Source organism: Apus apus, chromosome 6 (genome assembly GCF_020740795.1).
Source record: "Apus apus isolate bApuApu2 chromosome 6, bApuApu2.pri.cur, whole genome shotgun sequence".
In the NCBI taxonomy this organism is placed as follows: Eukaryota; Metazoa; Chordata; class Aves; order Apodiformes; family Apodidae; genus Apus; species Apus apus.
The window spans coordinates 39,821,598-39,839,338 of NC_067287.1; the positions used below are offsets into that span (position 1 = coordinate 39,821,598).

Below are 17,741 nucleotides of genomic sequence, written 5' to 3' on the forward strand. Positions count from 1 at the left end.
GAGCAGAGAGCTTTCCAGTCATGACATGTGTCTTCTTTTGGCCTTCTTGGTGGGGCCACCAGAGCCCTGCAGAGGAGCTGTGGGTGCAGCAAACAGGAGCAGACAGGGATCAGTTGTGTCCTCTCCCAGTTGACTGAACTGGGATGAACAACCAGACCTACCATGACCTGACAGACCTTTTCATCCTGCCTCCCCACCCCTGGTGGGGAACTCAAGCCTCATTGCTCCTCCTGCTCCCATTCCCTGCTCTGCTCCTGAGGAGGAACAAGGTGCTGAGGGACCCCAGGTGGATCCCAAATCCTGCTCCCCCTTCCCGGGCAGGTGACACTGGTGGCTCTGGTGGCACTTGGCCTTCAAGTTGGTGTGTGTGGAGCTGTGGAGCTTGGCCCTGCATGTCTGAGACCTCCTCTGGTTGCCTTCCTCACCTAAAGTTGCCTTTTCTTCTCCTTTTCTTCCCTTTTCTGTCCCTAGAAATATTATGGTCTGGATTCTAAGTGGGGAGACATCGAGCAATGGATGGTAGGCCTCCAGCCAGCGTCGCTCCACGGCTTCCATGGGTTGGGGTTTTGGAGAGTCCCCAGAGGGTGGGATGTCGTGGAGATGGAAATTCCACTGTCACCACAAGGGTTCTTGCCAGGTGGCTTCAAGGTGATGAGGGTTTGGTGAGGAGCCACCTTGGGGATGACTCATCTAGAGCCCCTGAAGCCCCTCCTGGTGCAAGGAGCCCTCACAGGGGTGGGGAGAAAGGAATGAGGGGGGGAAAAGGGGCTTTTCTGCCCCCACAAGGAGGTCACCTCCCATAGTTTGGTCTGAGGCTCTGTCTGTCTCTCCTCTCTGTCCTTCCAACACGGTCTCCCTCTGTCTCTGCTGCCCAGGAGGACAGTGAGCGTTGCTCCCGCCGGGCCCGCAGGAACCCCTCGGTTGGTATCTCCTCCTGCTTTGATCTTCAGACCCAGCCATGACACACAAACACCTGCAGAAGACACTGCTTTGGGGATAGGACCAAACCCAACAACTTCTTCCCCACCCCCCACCCCCTGAGCCCTCTGCCCAGCCCCCCAGGAGCTGTTGGAGGTGTGGAAGGGGGGGACCACCCAACCCCTTCTGGGTCTCGTTTGGATTTGATTCCATAAACCAGGAACCTTCTATCTTGTCACAGAGCAGGGAAGACACAGGGAACCTGTGAGAAACCTTGATGGTGGTTCTGGGGACAAGGGGGGGTGACTGGAACCACTCACTGGGGCTCAATGTCCTTCTGTTTGAAGGCCCATCCTCCTGGGGGGGTGTTTCCTCCCCTTCTCTCCCACCTGCCCCTCCACCCCCGCCTGTCAAGTGTCTTCTCCTTGTCCTTCCCTTCTGGTTTTAGACTTGACTTTTTCCCCCAGGCCTCGGATGAAGACGAGCTGGTGTCACTGGGTTCCCGTGGAAGCCTGAGGGTGGGTACAACCAGACCCCCTAACATCTCCCCATTGTTCTTCTGCCCTCAACTGCTGGGTTGAAGGTCTTCTCCTCCCCCAAGTTCCCAACTTACCAGCAGTTCTGGGCTTGGAGCTGGATGATCTTTCTCATTGCCCTCCAACAAGCAAGACCTGAATCATCCATTTGTTGCTTCTCCTTCACTTCTGCCTCCTCTGGAGGTTCCACCTCCTCTTTTCCTCCTTCCAAAAACCCTCTGGAGAGTTTTCCAGGCTGGAATTGCCTCAAACTATCCCCAAAAAAACTCAGGGCAAAATTCTAAAAAAGTCAAGAAGGTGGAAAATCAAAACCCAGTGATCACAAAAATGGTCCCAGCTCCTGGTGGGAGATGATTGTGCAAGAGCACAAAGTGCTCCAAGATTTTAGGTGTTGTCCCAGTTTGAGTGGAACCCTCAGGGATACTCGGGACCTTACAGACTTTTTTCAAGCCAGAAGATCCTGTGAAACTCCAAAGTCTGGGAGAAGAAGGTTCAGGCTTCCCAGCTGAGCCTGGAAACCACTCCTGATGGACATCTGGGTTTGTTGGGAGGGGGACAGTGGTTCCTTGGGTCACTCTGCAATTCCCACAGCTCCTCCTGAGGAGGCTGCAGCTCCCAGGTGGCTTTGGGTGGCTCGGCCACATCTCCTGGGTCCTGGAGGAGCTTTGGGCTCCTGCTGCTGGTGCCTCCTGCATGAGCAGCAGGGAAACAAGGACCATTCCTGAAGCCCCTCCTTTATTGTCCCCCCTGTTTTGTTTCCCCCCTCTGAGTTCCCCCCTTTTTCTCCCCCCCGAGTCCCCTCCATTTTGTTTCCCCCCTGTGTTCCCCCTTTCCCCCCACCCTCTGAGTCCCTCCCTTTCTTCCCTCCCTTTTTCTCCCCCCACCCCCAGTCCCCCCATTTTCCCCCCCTGTGTCCCCTGCTTTTTATTCCCCCCATGTCCCCCCTTTTTCTCCACATCCCTGACCCCCCCAGTCCCCACCTTTTCCTCCCTCTGATGCTTGGCGGGGGGGGGGGGGCAAAACCAGATGGGCTGGTTGGCCTCTTTTTGGGATAAAAACGGGACATTTCGGGCATCTCAGCTTCATCCCTGGAGCTGCTTGACCAGGATGGCCCAAAACTCGTTAATTTCCCTTTTCCTGGAGATGTTTTCGATGAGGACCCTGCTCGGGGGGTCGATCCAGGTGGGATTGGGTGGATTTTGAGCTGGTTGGGAAGGCTGAGAAGGGAAAGTTCTTCCAACTCTGCCCTCCTGACTGACCTGAATTTCTTAATTATGACTTGGAATTAATTATTGGCTGCTTGTTAATTGCTTGGGCTGCCCCGGGGATGAGGAACCAGGTGGTTCAGTTGGTTTCCTTCTGCTCTCCTGGGCCTGGTGGCCCCTTTCTCTGTGTTCTGCTTCCTCTGGGGAGCAGCAGGAACTGGTTCTTGAGAAGGGAAAATGGGGTCAAAACAGGGGCCAGCAGGAGCATCCTTGGTATTTTGGTGTCCATGAGGGACACCCAGGTTGGAAACCACCACCTGACCCTGCTCTTCTGCTCCTCCTGGTGGTTGTTGGAGAAGTTCTGTCTCCTCTTGTTTTTCCTCAGGGCTACCCCCAAAAAATGTCCTTTGTCTTGGCTCTGCATCCATTTCTTCTTGTCCCTTCTGTCCTTCCATGGCAGCCCAGTGATTGTGAGGAAGACCAGGGTGGATCATCTCAGAGTAGAAAAGCTGGCAGGGTTAGTACATGATTTCTCCTCTTCTACAACCCTGTTCTGATGGGCTTTGAAGCTGGGGCTTCACCTTTCCATCCCCACCTCGTGGTGGAACAGGTTTTTCCTACCTGGCAAACGATGGGTTGGTCAGACCTGGAGCTGCAGCTTCAGAAGAAATTCAGGTCAGCAGTGGGGAAGGGAAATCTCCATGTTTGGTCCCAGTAGAAGTCGGGAGCCAAAACCTTGCTTGATGTTCTTGGACAGAAGGGGGTGAAAGTTGAATCCTGAGCAGAAACTCTTGGGCAGAAGCCAGTGCTGGGGCATTTTCTTGGCCAAACATTGGTCTTCATGGTGTCAGCACCTTGAAAGTGTTGTGGCCTTGGGTGTTCAGGGGGACAAGGAGGCAGGAGAGGAGCTTAAATTGTGGAGGCTAAGAAGGGATTTCTGCTCAAGATGTTCCTGGGATTCTTGGGCCTTATCTCTGGGCCTCAAAGTTCCTCCAGTCCCACCACCCTGCCTGGGCAGGGCCACCTCCCACTAGACCAGGGGACTCCAAGTCACAGCTGAGTTCTCAAGGGTTGGTTTGGTTGTTGGACACTTCATCCAGGCTTCCTACTATTCTGACCTGGTCTTCACCACAGCAGCTGCTCTTCCACATCTCAACCTGCTTCCTAGAATGGCAGGGTCTGTCGCCTTCTGGCCTGGGTTTCTTCTGCCTTCCTTGGGATGACACAACCTCTGGTACTTAGGAATGATTCTGGAGCAATTGACCTCTGAGACTTCTTAGGAGAACTTGAAGAACCAAAACCCAAACCTTTAGAGGTTGGAAGGACTCATGGGAAGTTCCTCCCTTCCCTCCAGTGGCTCTGTTGGCTTTTTTGGCCTCCAATGGTCTGGAAAAAAGGGGGTAAATCTGAATTAACTGACCTTTTAATTCAGTTTGAGGCAACTTCTCTGCTCTCTGGGTCAGCCCAGACTGCAGAACATGGTCTGAGAAGCAAATAATTCCCAGGCTGCTAGAAGGAAACTTCTTGAAGCTTTAGAATCCCCCCCTGGAGGTCGAACTGTCCCCTACATGTGGCCAGGGGAGCTTCACTGCTGCATCTGGGGTTGGTTCCTCATACCTGCTGGTCACCAACAGCAAAGCTTCTGGTGCCCTCACAAAGTGCTGAATTCTTTGGGTTTTCTCTGGTTTCATATTAAAAGCCAGAGGAGATGAACTGTGTGGAATCCACCTGGACCTTCATGCATTCCTGCCCTGGTGGTGTTAACTCCTTGGGAGCTGAGATCTGATGCTCCTGTGGCACAGAGGATGCAACATCATCTCCAACCTAGCTTCTTCTTCGGCTCCAGTTGGATTGTCCTCATCCCAGTTCTGCTGCAGGGACTTTGGTGGTTGTGGCTTCATTCCTTGGCCAAGCCACCCAGTGTTGTGCTGGTCTCCTCACCCCTCCTTGCTTGGCAGCCACGGCAGGAGTCACAGGGACAGAGACACCAAATCCCCCCACCCTTCATCCATCCATGGAGTGTCTGTGACCTCTAGGGTCCACCTGCCTCACCTGAAGCCACCCAACAGCACCTGGACAGGCCTGGATGTCTTGATCTTCCCTTGGATTCCCCTGGGAACTGGAAATGATGATCTTGAAGGTCCCTTCCAACCCATTCCATGTTTCTATGATAATTAAATTGGGGAGCACTAATTAGGGATGCCCCACCCCTGGGGGTGTCCAGGGCCAGGTTGGATGGGGCTTGGAGCAACCTGGTCTAGTGGGAGGTGTCCCTGACTATGGCAGGGGTGGGACTGATTGATCTTGAAGTTCCCATCCAACCCAACGCATTCCATGATAATTTTGGGAGCTCTACTTAGGGCTGCTCCATCCCTGGAAGTGTTCAAGGGTAGGTTGGATGGGGCTTGGAGTAACATGTGTTGCTGGGAGGTGTCCCTGCCCATGCAAGGGGACTGGATGATCTTTAAGGTCCCTTCCCACCCCAAACCAGTCTGGGATCCCATGATCCTCCTGATTTTAGACAGGCCAGAGGAGGAAGCTGCTCAGCTGCTTTTCCCCATGGATTTGGAGCAGTTGGAAGAACGGAGGTGGCCCCTTTGCCAGTGCAGATGGTTGAGGTGCTGGGCTGGGTCAGGAATGGTGGCCTGGTGCTTCTTGGCCCTTCCACAACGTGCTCCTTGTGACCTGGGCAGATTCCAAGCCTGGATCTGGCTGCTCTGACTCTTCTCTCTCCACTCTAGGCCTGTGGGTTCCATGAGAACCTTTTCAGCCGTCATTCTCAGCCTGTAAGACCTTTTCTGTCTCTGTCCTCCTGTCACCCCCCCATCCCCAAGCATGGCCCCTTTAGGCTGAGGGACATTCCCAGCCAGGAGTGTCACCCTGAGCTTCCTGGGAATCCTGGAGCAGTGATGGATGGATCTGCAGAGCTCTCCCTTCCCTTCGGGGAACCTCAGAGGCCCTTTTCTCCCTCCTTCCCAAAAGAGGGAGAAGAAGACCATTCCAAACCCAACCACACAACCCCCCGTCCATCCTGAGCACCTGGCCCAGGTTGCCCAGGGACGTTCTGGAAGCCCCATCCCTGGAGGTGTCCCAGGCCAGGCTGGATGGGGCTTGGAGCACCTGGTCTGGTGGGAGGTGTCCCTGCCCATGCAGGGGCATTGGATCTAGATGATCTTGAAGGTCCTTTCCAACCCAAACCAGCCTGGAATTCCATGATTCTATGATCTCCATTCCAAAAGTGATGCCTCAAGGTCTCCAAAGCCCTTGGGTTGGGTGGGGTGTCTGTCTTTCTGGGAAATAAGTCCCTTCAAGGTCTGATGTGGTTCTGCTCTTGGGAGGAACCAAATCTTCTCATTCATGAGTGCTCCAAGCTTGGTTTTCCTGGAATGAAGCTTAATTTTAATGAATAAAGCCTAATTAATGTCCATGGAGGAGGAGTCTAGGACATCCCTGTGGTGACCAGCTGGGAGAAACTTTCAAAAACTGAGGTGGTGCATTGCCAGAGGAGGATCATTCCTTGGGTTGGTTCCTGGGAGCCTCAGCAGCTGGAATATCAACTCTCCAGGCTCAGCAGCAGCACAGGCTGCTCTGAGGGCACCAAAACGCCCCTTTGATTGTTGCTCTTTGTGCCTCCTTGGCTGTCCTGTCTGTCTGTCCTGCCTCCCTGCTGGGGTGGGGGTTGGTCTGCAAGGCCTACTATGCTGCCCTCCCTGGTGGTCTCTGAGGTGGTCTGAGCTTCATTAACCACAGGCAGGTTCTTGCTTTGGCCTCTGAGTCCAGGGACATGTTGGGAGAAGAAAGGGTGACCAGAGAACCTGACGGCTCCTGAGGAGCAGCAGGATGGAGCTGTGGGTGTTGAGCCTGAGGGGTGTTGACTTGGGGGTGAAGATGCAAAGGGCTCATTAACTTCTCACTCTGAGGACGGGGCTTCCTCAGCTGGAACGTTCTCCAGGTGGACATTCTGTTCCCCATCCCTCTGCATGGAACCATTTCTGGTGCCTTTCTTTTGGATGCCAGGTCCCAAATCTTCTCTCCTTCCCAATCCTGATGCTTTTCCCACCTCTCTCCTTGCTTTTCCTGCTGCTTTTCCTGCTGCAGCCTCCTGAGTACAGCTCCTTCCTGGCCTCAGGATCCCGGGCATCCTCCAGAGCCAGCTCTGCTCGGGCCAGTCCTGTGGTGAGTCAGCTCCTCTCTTCCTCCTCCTCCTTCACCCTACTCCTCCATCCTCCTGCTCCTCAAAGTCTTTCCTTCTACAACACTGGGAGAAATTTGCTGATTGGCCCTTGATTGGAGTCCAACCTGTAACATTAAATCTGATTTGTGGGCAGAATTAAGGCCCAACCCCAAAGCTGAGCTCCCCCAAGCTCTCCTGGTTGCCACCAGGAATGACATCCTGGGGCAGGAGAACGATGCCCTTTTACTTTGCCCTCACCAGCTCTTCTCAATCTTTGTCTTCCAGATTGAGGAAAGGCCAGAGAAAGACTTTGAGAAGGTGAGTGTTGAAAACAACTGGCAAAGGTGGGACCAGCCCCTGAAGTTCTCCCTTGGGGTTGTGAGGAGCTGGGCTGTGCCCCTGGCCCAGCAGCCTCCAAACACACCTGAGCTGCTTCTTCTCTTCACTCTCCCTTGTCCCACCTGCATTTTTCAATGTGTTTTGTCCTTAGAAAGTCCCATTTTACTCAACTTTGCCTCATCCAGCAGTTGAGCTGCTGGTCAGTGCAAATTGTGGATTTCTAAAGGAACCCCAACCAAAACAGACCCCAAAACTAGCCAAAACCAATGAAAAAATCCCCCAAAGCCCTGAACTACAAACCCATAACATCTATAAATCAAGAAAACAACCGTTTTTCACTTCAAATTCTAGGGAGCACGTTGTGTTTCCAGCTTATCAGCAGCTACCTTAGCTTCCCTGGGTGGGACCTCTTCCCGGAGGGGCAGTGGGGACACATCCATCTCAGCTGATACTGAGGCATCAATTAGAGAAATTAAGGTAAGAAACAATAACTCATTAATAACCCAGCCCAGGAGGTTCTGCTGCCCCAGATTTGACACATGAAGAAACCACAGAAGTTGTTCCCATTCATTCCTGTCCTGGTTTGGGCCCAATATGACCACAAAGAACCAGCCCCATGGCCACTCACTCAGCTCCCCCCTCACACCCTGGGATGGGGAAGACAAACCCAATGAGAAGCTCATGGGTGGAGACAAAGGTTGAGAAGGCACAGGGGGATAGGGTTTAGAGGCTGGCAGTTCCTGCTACTCCCTCCTCAGGAAGGATTCCTCACAGTCCTTTCCTGCTTCCCCACGGGGTCCCTCCCATGGCAGAGTCCTCCGCCAACCTCTCCTCCATGAGTCCTTCCCACCAGGTCCAGAGCTGCTCCAGGGTGGGCTTCCCAGAGTCCCAGGCTGTTCAGGAACAGGCACCTCCCTTGGCCCGGGGGCTTCCACAGCTGCATTATCCAAGTCACTGGCAGCAGATCCACAGGCCACAAAATCCAAGTCCAGTGGCCAAGTTCACTGCTCCTGGCACCTTCAGCGAATGTCCCACCACGTTCCTCCAGGAGTGTCAAGGGCACAGCTGCCATCTCACCATGGGCTGCAGGGGAACTTCTGCTAGGGCACCTTCTTCCCCTTCTTCCTCACCAACCACCAGGATCTTCACCCCAGCGTCTCCCCTTCTCCAGCTCAGATCTTCTTTAATGCTCCTCTGCTCAGGTGTTATCTCAGTCCTTTTGTATGTTAATGGCAGAAGAGCATCTGTTGTCCCTCTAATGGTTCCTTGGCTGGTTTGGAGCAGGGGCAGCTTCTCAGCTTCTTACTGAGTCACCCCTGGGGCCCTTCCCCACTACCAAAAACCCCAGCAACCCAACCCAGCATCATGTCCCAGCTGGCTGGCAGGACTGGGCCTCATGCCACCCAGGGCTGCCCCTGCCTTCTGATGATGCTGATTAGTAGGAATGACATGATGGGATTGGAGGAACTTGAGGCTTCTTGCTGCAAAAGCAGCAGCTCCTCAGGTGGCATCACTCACCCCTCTCACCCTTCCCCCCAGGATCTCTATGAGTTGAAGGACCAGATTCAGGATGTAGAAGGCAAATACATGCAGGGGCTGAAAGAAATGAAGGTACTGCTTAATTGGGAGTGTGCTCATTAACACAAATTAAACATCCAGAGCCAGGAGACCGCCCCCCCCCACACCCCCAACTCACCCTGCATGCTTCCTGCTGGGAGGGCTTGGAAAGGAAGGTGCCTGAGAAGTTTTCCAGCTCATTTCTGAGGTCTCTGTTTCTGCTCTCCTGGGGTTCCTCCTCCTTGGGCTGCAGCAGGACACGGGGCGGGGGGGAGGGGCGGTGGTTGGATCTGCCCAGCTTGATGGCCTGAAAGACACATCCCATGGGAATCCAACGGTCCCACCACACAGGAAAGGATCCTGAGCTCTTGGTCATCAGCTGTCTTCTCTTCAGGTGGTGTTGAGGTTTTCCAGACCTTGGGGATCCTGCCTTCAGGGAGTGAATTGGTCAGGAAGGGATGAGGGGCAGGAAATGGGGTGGGAAATGATGCAGCAGGTGAGAAAAGCTTGAGGGCTTTCATGGCAAGTTCTGGGGCAGGATATTTGGTGGTTCCCACCCTGCAAGGATCCCTGGAATCTGTGGCTTCATTGAAGGCCTCGTGATCTTCAACTCAAGTTCACCTTGAGGTTAAAAGAGGAACCAGTTCCAACTGGTCACCTTCTTGAACTGCCAAGGGGCTGGGGGAGGAGGGAGAAGGAGGACAAAACTCTGGGAAGGGCAGAAGCTGTAGCAGCAGAGGGTGGGAAGCACTTTCTCCTGAGGTAAGGCTCCTGGTGGGAACGTGCAGGTTTTCGTCACTGGGGGGACACGGATGAGCCCTGGTTCCTCTCAGCATGCTGGCTTGTTCAGCACCTCAGTGGCTTCTCTTGGAGGTCTTTTCCTTGGCCCAAGTGTCCTTTGCCACCCTCTCTGTGCCTGCTTCTTCCTTGCAGGACTCTCTGGCTGAAGTGGAGGAGAAGTATAAAAAAGCCATGGTGTCCAACGCACAACTGGACAATGACAAGACCAATTTCATGTACCAAGTGGACACCTTGAAGGACGCCCTCTTGGAGCTGGAGGAGCAGCTGGCAGAGTCCAGGCGTCAGTACCAGGAGAAGAGCAAAGTATGTCTGGATTCATGGAGGGGTGGGATCCCCTTTTCTTCATGAGGTCCCTGAAAACCTGTCTTGGATGTGTGGTTATTCCCAGGAACTGGAGAGGGAGAAACATGCCCACAGCATCTTGCACTTCCAGTTCCTGGAAATCAAGGAGGCTTTGAAGCAAAGAGAAGAAATGCTTGCAGTGAGTGACTCCTTTGTGTCTTCTTCTGGCTTCTTTTTTTGGCCTGGTGTGTCCCCAGGAAGCAGCTGGAGATGCTCAAAATGGGGCCTGGAGGGTCTTGATTCCCTCTCCTGGAGACATCCCAGCATTCCAGGCCAAAGAGCTGCAGAGCTGAGCCACAGAAACGCCACCTGGAGAAGGGTGACCTGAACTTGGACCTTTGTGGCCTTGTCCATGAGCTACCTTGGGTGTGGAGTTGGGGTGTCCCTCAGGGCTCTGGTTCCAGCTGAGGTGTCAGGAATTCTGCACCTGGATCCTCCTTTATTCCCCACCTACCTTTTCCTTTCTCTCTTCCCAGGCCTTTTTGGAGTTTCTTTGCTCACCTCTTTCCTGTCTCCTCCTTCTCATCCCTGTCCCTCAGGAAATCCAGCAGCTGCAGCAGACCCACCAGAGCCATGTCAGGGAAATTGCTGATCTTCAGGAGACCATCGAGTGGAAAGACAAAAAAATAGGGGTAGGGACTTTCAGCTCCTGGAATGGCTTCCCAGAATGTCCTTCTCCCTTCTCCAGCTGGTCCTGCTTTTGCAAACCCTCATGTGTGAAACCCTCCGTAGACTTTTGGGTGAAGGACCAAGGAGATTCCTTGGTTTTTGCCATGAAATCCCAGAACAACTTGGCTCTGATTCCCAAACCCCCCCAGTTGGATTTTCCACCTTGGAAAAGAGGTGGGAATTCAGTCAATCCTGGAGTCCCAGCAGCACTGGGGTTGTTGTTTCTTCAGGTTCAGGTTCTTCTGGTCCAGCAGAGGAGAGTCCTCCATGGAAGGAGGACTTTGCTGAATGGCTGGGCTTGGCATTCCTGGCTTCAGGAATTCCTGGGATAAACCCCCTCTTGGATTGGAAGTTCCCCCCCTCCCCATGTATAAGAGTAACCCTTTTTGTCCCCCACCAGTCTCTGCCCATCTGAGACCTTCTCCTTCCTGTTCCCACCTGGATCCTTTCCATGGCCTTCACTTGTCTCCTTTCCTTTCTCCTTCCCCCCTTCCTGTGGAGCTCAGGCCCTAGAGAGGCAGAGGGATTCCCTCGAGTCCGTCAGGAGCGAGCGGGATGACCTTAGAGATGAAGTGGTTGTGCTGAAGGAGCAGCTGAAGGTATGAGAGGGGTTGGGGGAACACCAGAAACCTCCTTTCCACCTGCTTGTTTTCCCTCCCACTTAGCAGGATGTTTGAATCCCATTTAGAGCAGGCAGGACTTCCCATTTTCATCCCACTTGGAAGTGGCCACGTCAGGAATTCTCCCCCTATACCCCCTCCTTGTGTAGACTTGCTGTTGGGTCGCTGCTTTGGTGGGAGATGTTCCCTGAGGAGCACGTTGTACTTCATCTGAAACCAGAAGCCAGGCTGAGGTCACGTTTCCCGTCACGGGGAACTCGTGATGCCCCTTCCTGACCTCCAGCCCTTTTGCCATGAAAACGATAGAAGTAGATTTATTCCTTTGGAATGTCAAGGAGAAGACCCCAAGGGAGCAGCAGAATCCCAAGGGTTCCTCCTCCTTCTCCACAGAAACATGGGATAATCCCAAGCTCTGCCATAGCCACCAACGGGGAGACACCAGCCAGCCTAGAAAACGAAGGACACCTGGATCCTTCCAGGAATGTTCCATTAAAGCCGGGAGGGGATGGGATACTGGGTAAGTGCTGGAGATCCTTCCATGTCTGTCTGTCTGTCCATCCATTCCTTTCTCTTGGCTTGGAATTGGGGGTCCTGGTGGGATCGCTTCCTGTGCCACTTCCTGCTTCCTCTTTCTCTTCCCTTCCGCTTCCTGCACATCCAGTTGAGGGAGGAGAATACAAATCAGATGGAAGGAATTCAGATCATCCCCTCCAGGTGCTCAAGGAGCACGTCAGGAACCTCTCCCCAAAAGAGCAGCTTTTGGGTTCCTTACAAAACAGCTGGGATGTTGGGTGGTTTCTTGACTAGTCACACTGCTCATTCCCAAGGGACTTTGGGAAGCAGAACGTTGGGAAGGAGGAAGCTGGTTGGTAGAACCAGCTTTGGTGAAGAACCTTCACCTTGGCAGAACCTTCTTGATGGAAGGGGCTCTCAGAGATGTTACCTGAGTGGCAGGAAAGGGAAAGGATCCATCTGGCCTCCTTTTTGGGCCAAACCAACCCCCTGAGAACCAGGAAGGGGCTGCATGCTTCCAGGTGTAGGTTCTCCTGCTACTTCTGGGTGGGAAGAACGTTGGAAGAGCAAAACCAAGGCAAGGTGGGTGGGGTTTTGAGGACAACCTGTTTTCTCACTCTTCTCTTTCCATTATTAAGGGTTGGGTTTATTTTTGGGGCAAGGAGGTAGAACACAGACCCACAAGTGACCTGCTGGGACCACAGATGCTGTTGTGGTCATTCCTGGTGCTTCTAAATGGAAGGAAGAGTGTCCTAGGAACCTCCTTCAGCCCAGGGAAGCCCCAGTTCCTTCTGGGAGGGGTTGAAGTTCTGGTCCGTGTTGGTACTTAGCAGCTGAACCACTTCCTGGCCAAGCATGTTGTCACTGATGGTGACAAAACAGCCCTGAATCATCCTTTGCTGGCTTCCTGGGCAGGGTCTTAGGGTGAAGGTTGGAGATGAGGTTGCTGAGAGGGAAGAGAATCCCTCAGTGTCAGGTCTGCAGGGGTTCCTGCTTGGAGCTGATAGGTTCTCCTCTCCAGGAGCTGATGGATTCTTCCCTCTAGGAGCTGATAGGTTCTCTGCAGGAGCTGATGGGTTTGATAGGTTCTCCTCTCCAGGAGCTGATAGGTGCTTCTCTCCCATCCAGCACCTGACAGGAACCCAAGCCAGCAGCAGAGACCTCTTGCTTTGAGAGGGTGGGTGGGGGAATCCCCCTGCTCAGAAGCCCCCAGACACTTTTACTAATCCAACTGCTGCTTTGCCTCACATGATTGGCAGGAGCTGACCTTGGAATTCACCTCTTCTCCTCAGACCCTTCTCTCTCTTGGGCTCTCAGTGGGGGAGGCAGGTGCCCTGGGGTGGTGCCTTCAACTTTCTCACTGGTCTTCTAGGCAAAGCCACTGGAGTGGAGATGAGAAGTGAGATTTTGGAGGATGTGGGGGAAGGAGAACTCGTATGGAACGCTGAGCATGGAGAGGAGGAGGCTGAGGAGCAGGAAGGACAGATGTTGCACCCTGAGGAGAAGGAAGAACATGGTGGCCTCTCAGCGGTGGTGTCACCAGAGAGGAGGTTAAGAGAGCAAAGCCAGAGCCCTTCAGGAGGTGTCTCAGGTGATGAGAGTGACCCAGAGGGCTGGAGGGAGGAGAGCACAGCAGCCCAGCAGCCTGTCAGGAGGGAGGCTGAACACCAGGACTTCATGCCAAGGACAAATCAGATCTTGGAGGTGGGCTCTTCACAAGCTCAGGAGATGCCTAGTGGCTTAAGTGGAGAGCATGGCCTGGGAAAAGCTTCATCCCACCAGGAAGAAGGTGGGGATCTCAGAGCCAGCCATGGGCTGAGGGATGGAGAAGTGGGTGAGGAAGGTGACACGACAAGTGGGAGCTGTGAGCTGGTTCCTGACCAGGCAGCACTACCTGAGCTTCCAGCAGCAGGTCTGCTGGGTGAGGAGGGGCATGTGGAGAACCAGGCTGAGTGGCTTCAGACCTCAGGAGAAAGATCTGGGAATGAGGTCCCACATGTCTTGGAGGAGAAGGTTGTGGAAGGCAGGGATTTTACAGCTGAGGGGCAGGTGGGGGCAATGAAGGCTGGGGGTTTGGAGGGGAAGGAGTCACCTGAAAGTGGTGGCCCAGACGGTGGTGGAGATCAGGCAGGAGCCCAGCCACCTTCCTCAGAGGACAATCCCTCAGCATCACCAGAGGAACAAAACAGGCAAGACAGAAGCAAACTTGAAGGTGCTACAGCTGAGGACGGGCAGGAGGAGGTGTTGGTAGAAGAGCTGGAGTTGTCTTCAGGCTCTGGAGGCACAGGAGGGCAGAAGGCTCCTGTGAAGGCTCCAGGATGTGTTCCTGAGGGAAAAGAGCCAGAGCCAGAGCCAGGCCCTGGGGAACAGGGGAACACTCAGGGAGCCAGTTCGGGGGCTGGGAAAACTCGGGAGTCGGAACTGAAAACGGTGGGTGAGTCTGGGAAGAGAAAGGAGAGCAGGACAGGGTGGGGAGGAGATGGAACAGCAGAGGTGGGACCTCAGATAGGTGAGGTGGGAGCCCAGGCAGGTGAGGTGGGCCCTCAGGCTGGTGAGGTGGGAGCTCAGACAAGTGAGGAGGGACTTAAGGCAGGTGAGGTGGGACCTCAAGCAGATGAGGTGGAAGCTGAGACAAGTGAGGAGGGACCTCAGGTAGGTGAGGTGGGACCTCAGGCAGGTGAGGTGGGACCTCAAGCAGATGAGGTGGAAGCTGAGACAAGTGAGGAGGGACCTCAGGTAGGTGAGGTGGGACCTCAAGCAGGTGAGGTGGAAGCTGAGACAAGTGAGGAGGGACCTCAGGTAGGTGAGGTGGAACCTCAGGCAGGTGAGGTGGGACCTCAAGCAGGTGAGGTGGAAGCTGAGACAAGTGAGGAGGGACCTCAGGTAGGTGAGGTGGAACCTCAGGCAGGTGAGGTGGGACCTCAAGCAGGTGAGGTGGAAGCTGAGACAAGTGAGGAGGGACCTCAGGTAGGTGAGGTGGAACCTCAAGCAGGTGAGGTGGGAGGCCAGGCAGGTGAAGTGGGACCTCAGACAGGACAGTGTGGTGAAGCAGAGATAGGTGGTGGGGTGGGAGAGGACAATATTCCTTTGGGAGGTGAAGTGCAGGGTGTAGGTGAACAGGAGGAGGGGGAACCTCAAGAGGAGCCAACTGTAGATGTTGGTGGAGCTCCTGGGAACCAATTTGATAAGGAGACACTTAGAGACAATGAGAAAGAGCTGGAGCTTGCAGAGCACTGTGCTGCTGGGGTGTCTCCTGTGGAGAGTGTAAACCATCCCCTGGCACAGAGAGCTGGGCAGGATGGAGATTCTGGTGCAGCACAGGGAAGACTGGAAGATGCTGGGGAAGCGTTTGGTGGTGGTGAAGAGTCAGAAGAGTTGTTGGGCAGGAGAGGAGCTGAAGGTGCCTTGGCTGGAGGTGACAGCTTGCATGGAACAGGTGGAAATGAGCCTGAAGGAGCAACACGGTGCTTGAGAGGGGAAGCACCAGGGAGGCCTGAAGTGGTGGAAGATGAGACAGTTTTGAGGCAGGATTTGGGAAGCAGTCCCAGGGATGGAAGTCCTCCCAGCAAGGAAGAGCTGCAGGCTGGCAGGAGAGGGAAGGGGAAGCCCAGAGAGGACTGTGCTATATCCTAACTGCAGCATCTTCAGCCCACCCCCAGGTGGTCACCCCAGGTGGTCACCCAAAGAGCAAAGGTCACCCAAAGGACTTCCAGCTGCTCCTGAGGAACACCTCAATGAAACTCCTGGGGTGGCTATTCCCGCTCCCTCCCCACCCACTTAGATGCTCAATATCCTGGTGTGCATGTGGGGATGGACGTGCACGGGGTCTGCACCTTGTGAAGTAACTCAGGAGATCAGCAGAGCTGATGGGCCAGCTTCTGCCTTCAGTGATTAAAGCCCAGGAACCAATTTCTTAATTTGACCAGTGGGAGTCTCCACTTTGGAAAGACACCCCAGAGGGCAATGTGCAGGTCTCAGGTGGCTGGAAAGAAGGAAGGAATCAATCCATGTTGACTTGGTGCCACCATGGGGCCTTGCCCACCACGTCTCCACATGGGCTGCTTTTTTGGGGGGGCATTTTCCTGGAGAAAGTGCCAAGTGCCAGTGTCACCTGCTGCCAAGTGCTGCTTTGCTCTGAGTATCCAAATCATTTCCTTGTCCAAGAGGTCATTTGGTTCCATTTGATGGTTCCATTTGATGGTTTCAAATCCCCCTTCACGATGGCATCAGTTGCTTTTCTTCTTTTGATTTTTGTCAACTTTACTGCTCCTGGAGGAAGGATTTTCAAGTCTTCTCCTGCCTGGAATGAAGCTGAACTTGCTAGGTCTTCATTCCCCTTGTTTGGAAGAACAGCCCTGCTGGGCCCCCTTCCAGCCTTTCTGAAAGCTGGGATGGTTCTGGATTGCTGGTAGCCATGAGATACTTTTCCTCCATCAATTGATCCTTGGGTGGAAGAGGATGTGTTTGGAGTCCTCCAAAATCCCTGTGAGGTCATTTTTGGGCACTGGGAAGTGCGAGTTGGAGGAGCTGGAGGGTGGGGGACTGGGTTTTGGGGATGGTACAAAGCACCAGCAGGATGTGACATGGACGTGTGTCCAGATGTGCTCTTCAAGAATGGAAATAAACATTTTGTCCTTCCAACCTGCCTGTCCAGAGAACTGTTTATAAACCTGCCTGAATCTTGATGCCACTTCAGACCTCCTTTTCTGCAGTTTTCTTCACCATTTCTTGCTCCTCTCTGGTTTCTCTGGGTATTTTCAGATGTTCTTCTGATGGGTTGACACCAGAGTGCTCACCTGAAGTGTCACAGGCTTTGTAGAGCAGCCTGGGAATAGTGTCACCAAGGTGAGATGGAAAGGGGGTGAAGGTGAAATAAGAGCAGATGAGAATTGGAATTGGCTGATCCATGTCCTGATTGAGCAGGACATGTCTCTGCTCCAGGTCCTCAGCTCCTTGATGGGTTGGAAAAGTGTCTCCTGAGTCCACAGATATTCTCTGCTGATGTGGAGGCTCATCCCAACAATCCATTCTGGGGTTGGGGAAGCTGGTGGGCCTCCTCACTGGAAGCTGGAGGAGATGTCCTCTCTCCACGCAGGCACCTTTCCCACCACACCAGTGGTCGTGTTGATCCAAGCTGCTTGGCTGTGTCCATGGCCAAGTTCTCTTCAGCATCAAGGTGGATTCTTTGGCCCTGTTTGGCCTCATTTTCTGGACCTTTCTTCTCCATCAGCCCCTCAATCTCTTTCCAGTCCTTGGTAACTTCGTATCTTCATCTCTCCTAACCTGTCTCCAAGTCTCAACATCTGACCTCCTTTATCCTCCTTACTCTCCTGAACTTCAGCTGTGGGGCTGAGCTCTGGACACCCCCCCGGTTTGGTTCTTCTGGCACCAGCTAAAACATGATGAGCAAGACCTGCCTGAGGTCCAAATATCTTCTCATAGTGAGTGTATCTGAGCTCTGTGAGCAAACAGGTTGTCAATTAATGAGGTCCCTTTAGTGTTCAGAGAAGATGGGTGGGATTTGGTGTATGTGGGACTTGCTGAAATGCCTTCACGTTTTCCCAAGAGAGGCTCCAATCAGCAGGGATTTGGTTTCTTCCTCCTAGTTGTTGGTGTCCAGTTGTCCCAGTCTATCATGTGAAGTGTCTGTTCACTTCTTAATTCCAAGTGAAGCCCAAGGTTTGGTCCAGATACCTGGTGGTTGACCAGGAGACCTGGAGCAAAGAGAAAAGGCTGTTTGACCAAGTTGTATCATGGGCAACCAAGGTTCTGAGACGAAGAAGTGAGGCTCTAATGTGGCCAGCTTTGCTGAGGAGTGTTGGGTGGCGTTTCCATCCCACCCAACAAGCTCTGTGAGATGTTTGTGTTGCAGCTCTTTGATCCCCCCAGCCCTTGCATGCTAAGCTCAGGGAGAAGATCGAGCCTCTTTGCATGCAGCTGGGACCAAGCATGTTGTATGTGAACACCACCACCTCCCCCTGGCCGTGTCCTGCCCCATGGTATGTGCGGCACCCCCCGAACCACTGCCTCCCACCTCAGTTCTGTCCTCAGGTGCACCCTGCAGGTC

The 17,741-nt window shown here is 53.7% G+C and overlaps 1 protein-coding gene across 24 annotated transcripts in view; it reads left to right on the top strand.

The window, feature by feature from the left end:
• Positions 1-17,741, top strand: part of LRRFIP1 (LRR binding FLII interacting protein 1) — a 43,015-nt gene that overhangs the window by 20,704 nt on the left and 4,570 nt on the right. For 2 of the 24 annotated variants that reach the window (XM_051622708.1, XM_051622707.1), the window contains 13 exons: positions 472-519; positions 876-920; positions 1,386-1,436; positions 6,758-6,835; positions 7,119-7,151; positions 7,524-7,649; positions 8,712-8,783; positions 9,663-9,833; positions 9,919-10,011; positions 10,412-10,504; positions 11,048-11,140; positions 11,552-11,678; positions 13,047-16,315. In XM_051622708.1, the coding sequence (XP_051478668.1) occupies positions 472-519; positions 876-920; positions 1,386-1,436; positions 6,758-6,835; positions 7,119-7,151; positions 7,524-7,649; positions 8,712-8,783; positions 9,663-9,833; positions 9,919-10,011; positions 10,412-10,504; positions 11,048-11,140; positions 11,552-11,678; positions 13,047-15,307 (3,291 nt within the window). In that variant the 3' untranslated portion in view covers positions 15,308-16,315. Of the gene's footprint in view, positions 1-471; positions 520-875; positions 921-1,385; positions 1,437-6,757; positions 6,836-7,118; positions 7,152-7,523; positions 7,650-8,711; positions 8,784-9,662; positions 9,834-9,918; positions 10,012-10,411; positions 10,505-11,047; positions 11,141-11,551; positions 11,679-13,046; positions 16,316-17,741 lie in introns of those variants that run through there. The other 22 variants (XM_051622732.1, XM_051622730.1, XM_051622715.1 and 19 more) reach the window with 21 other exon arrangements.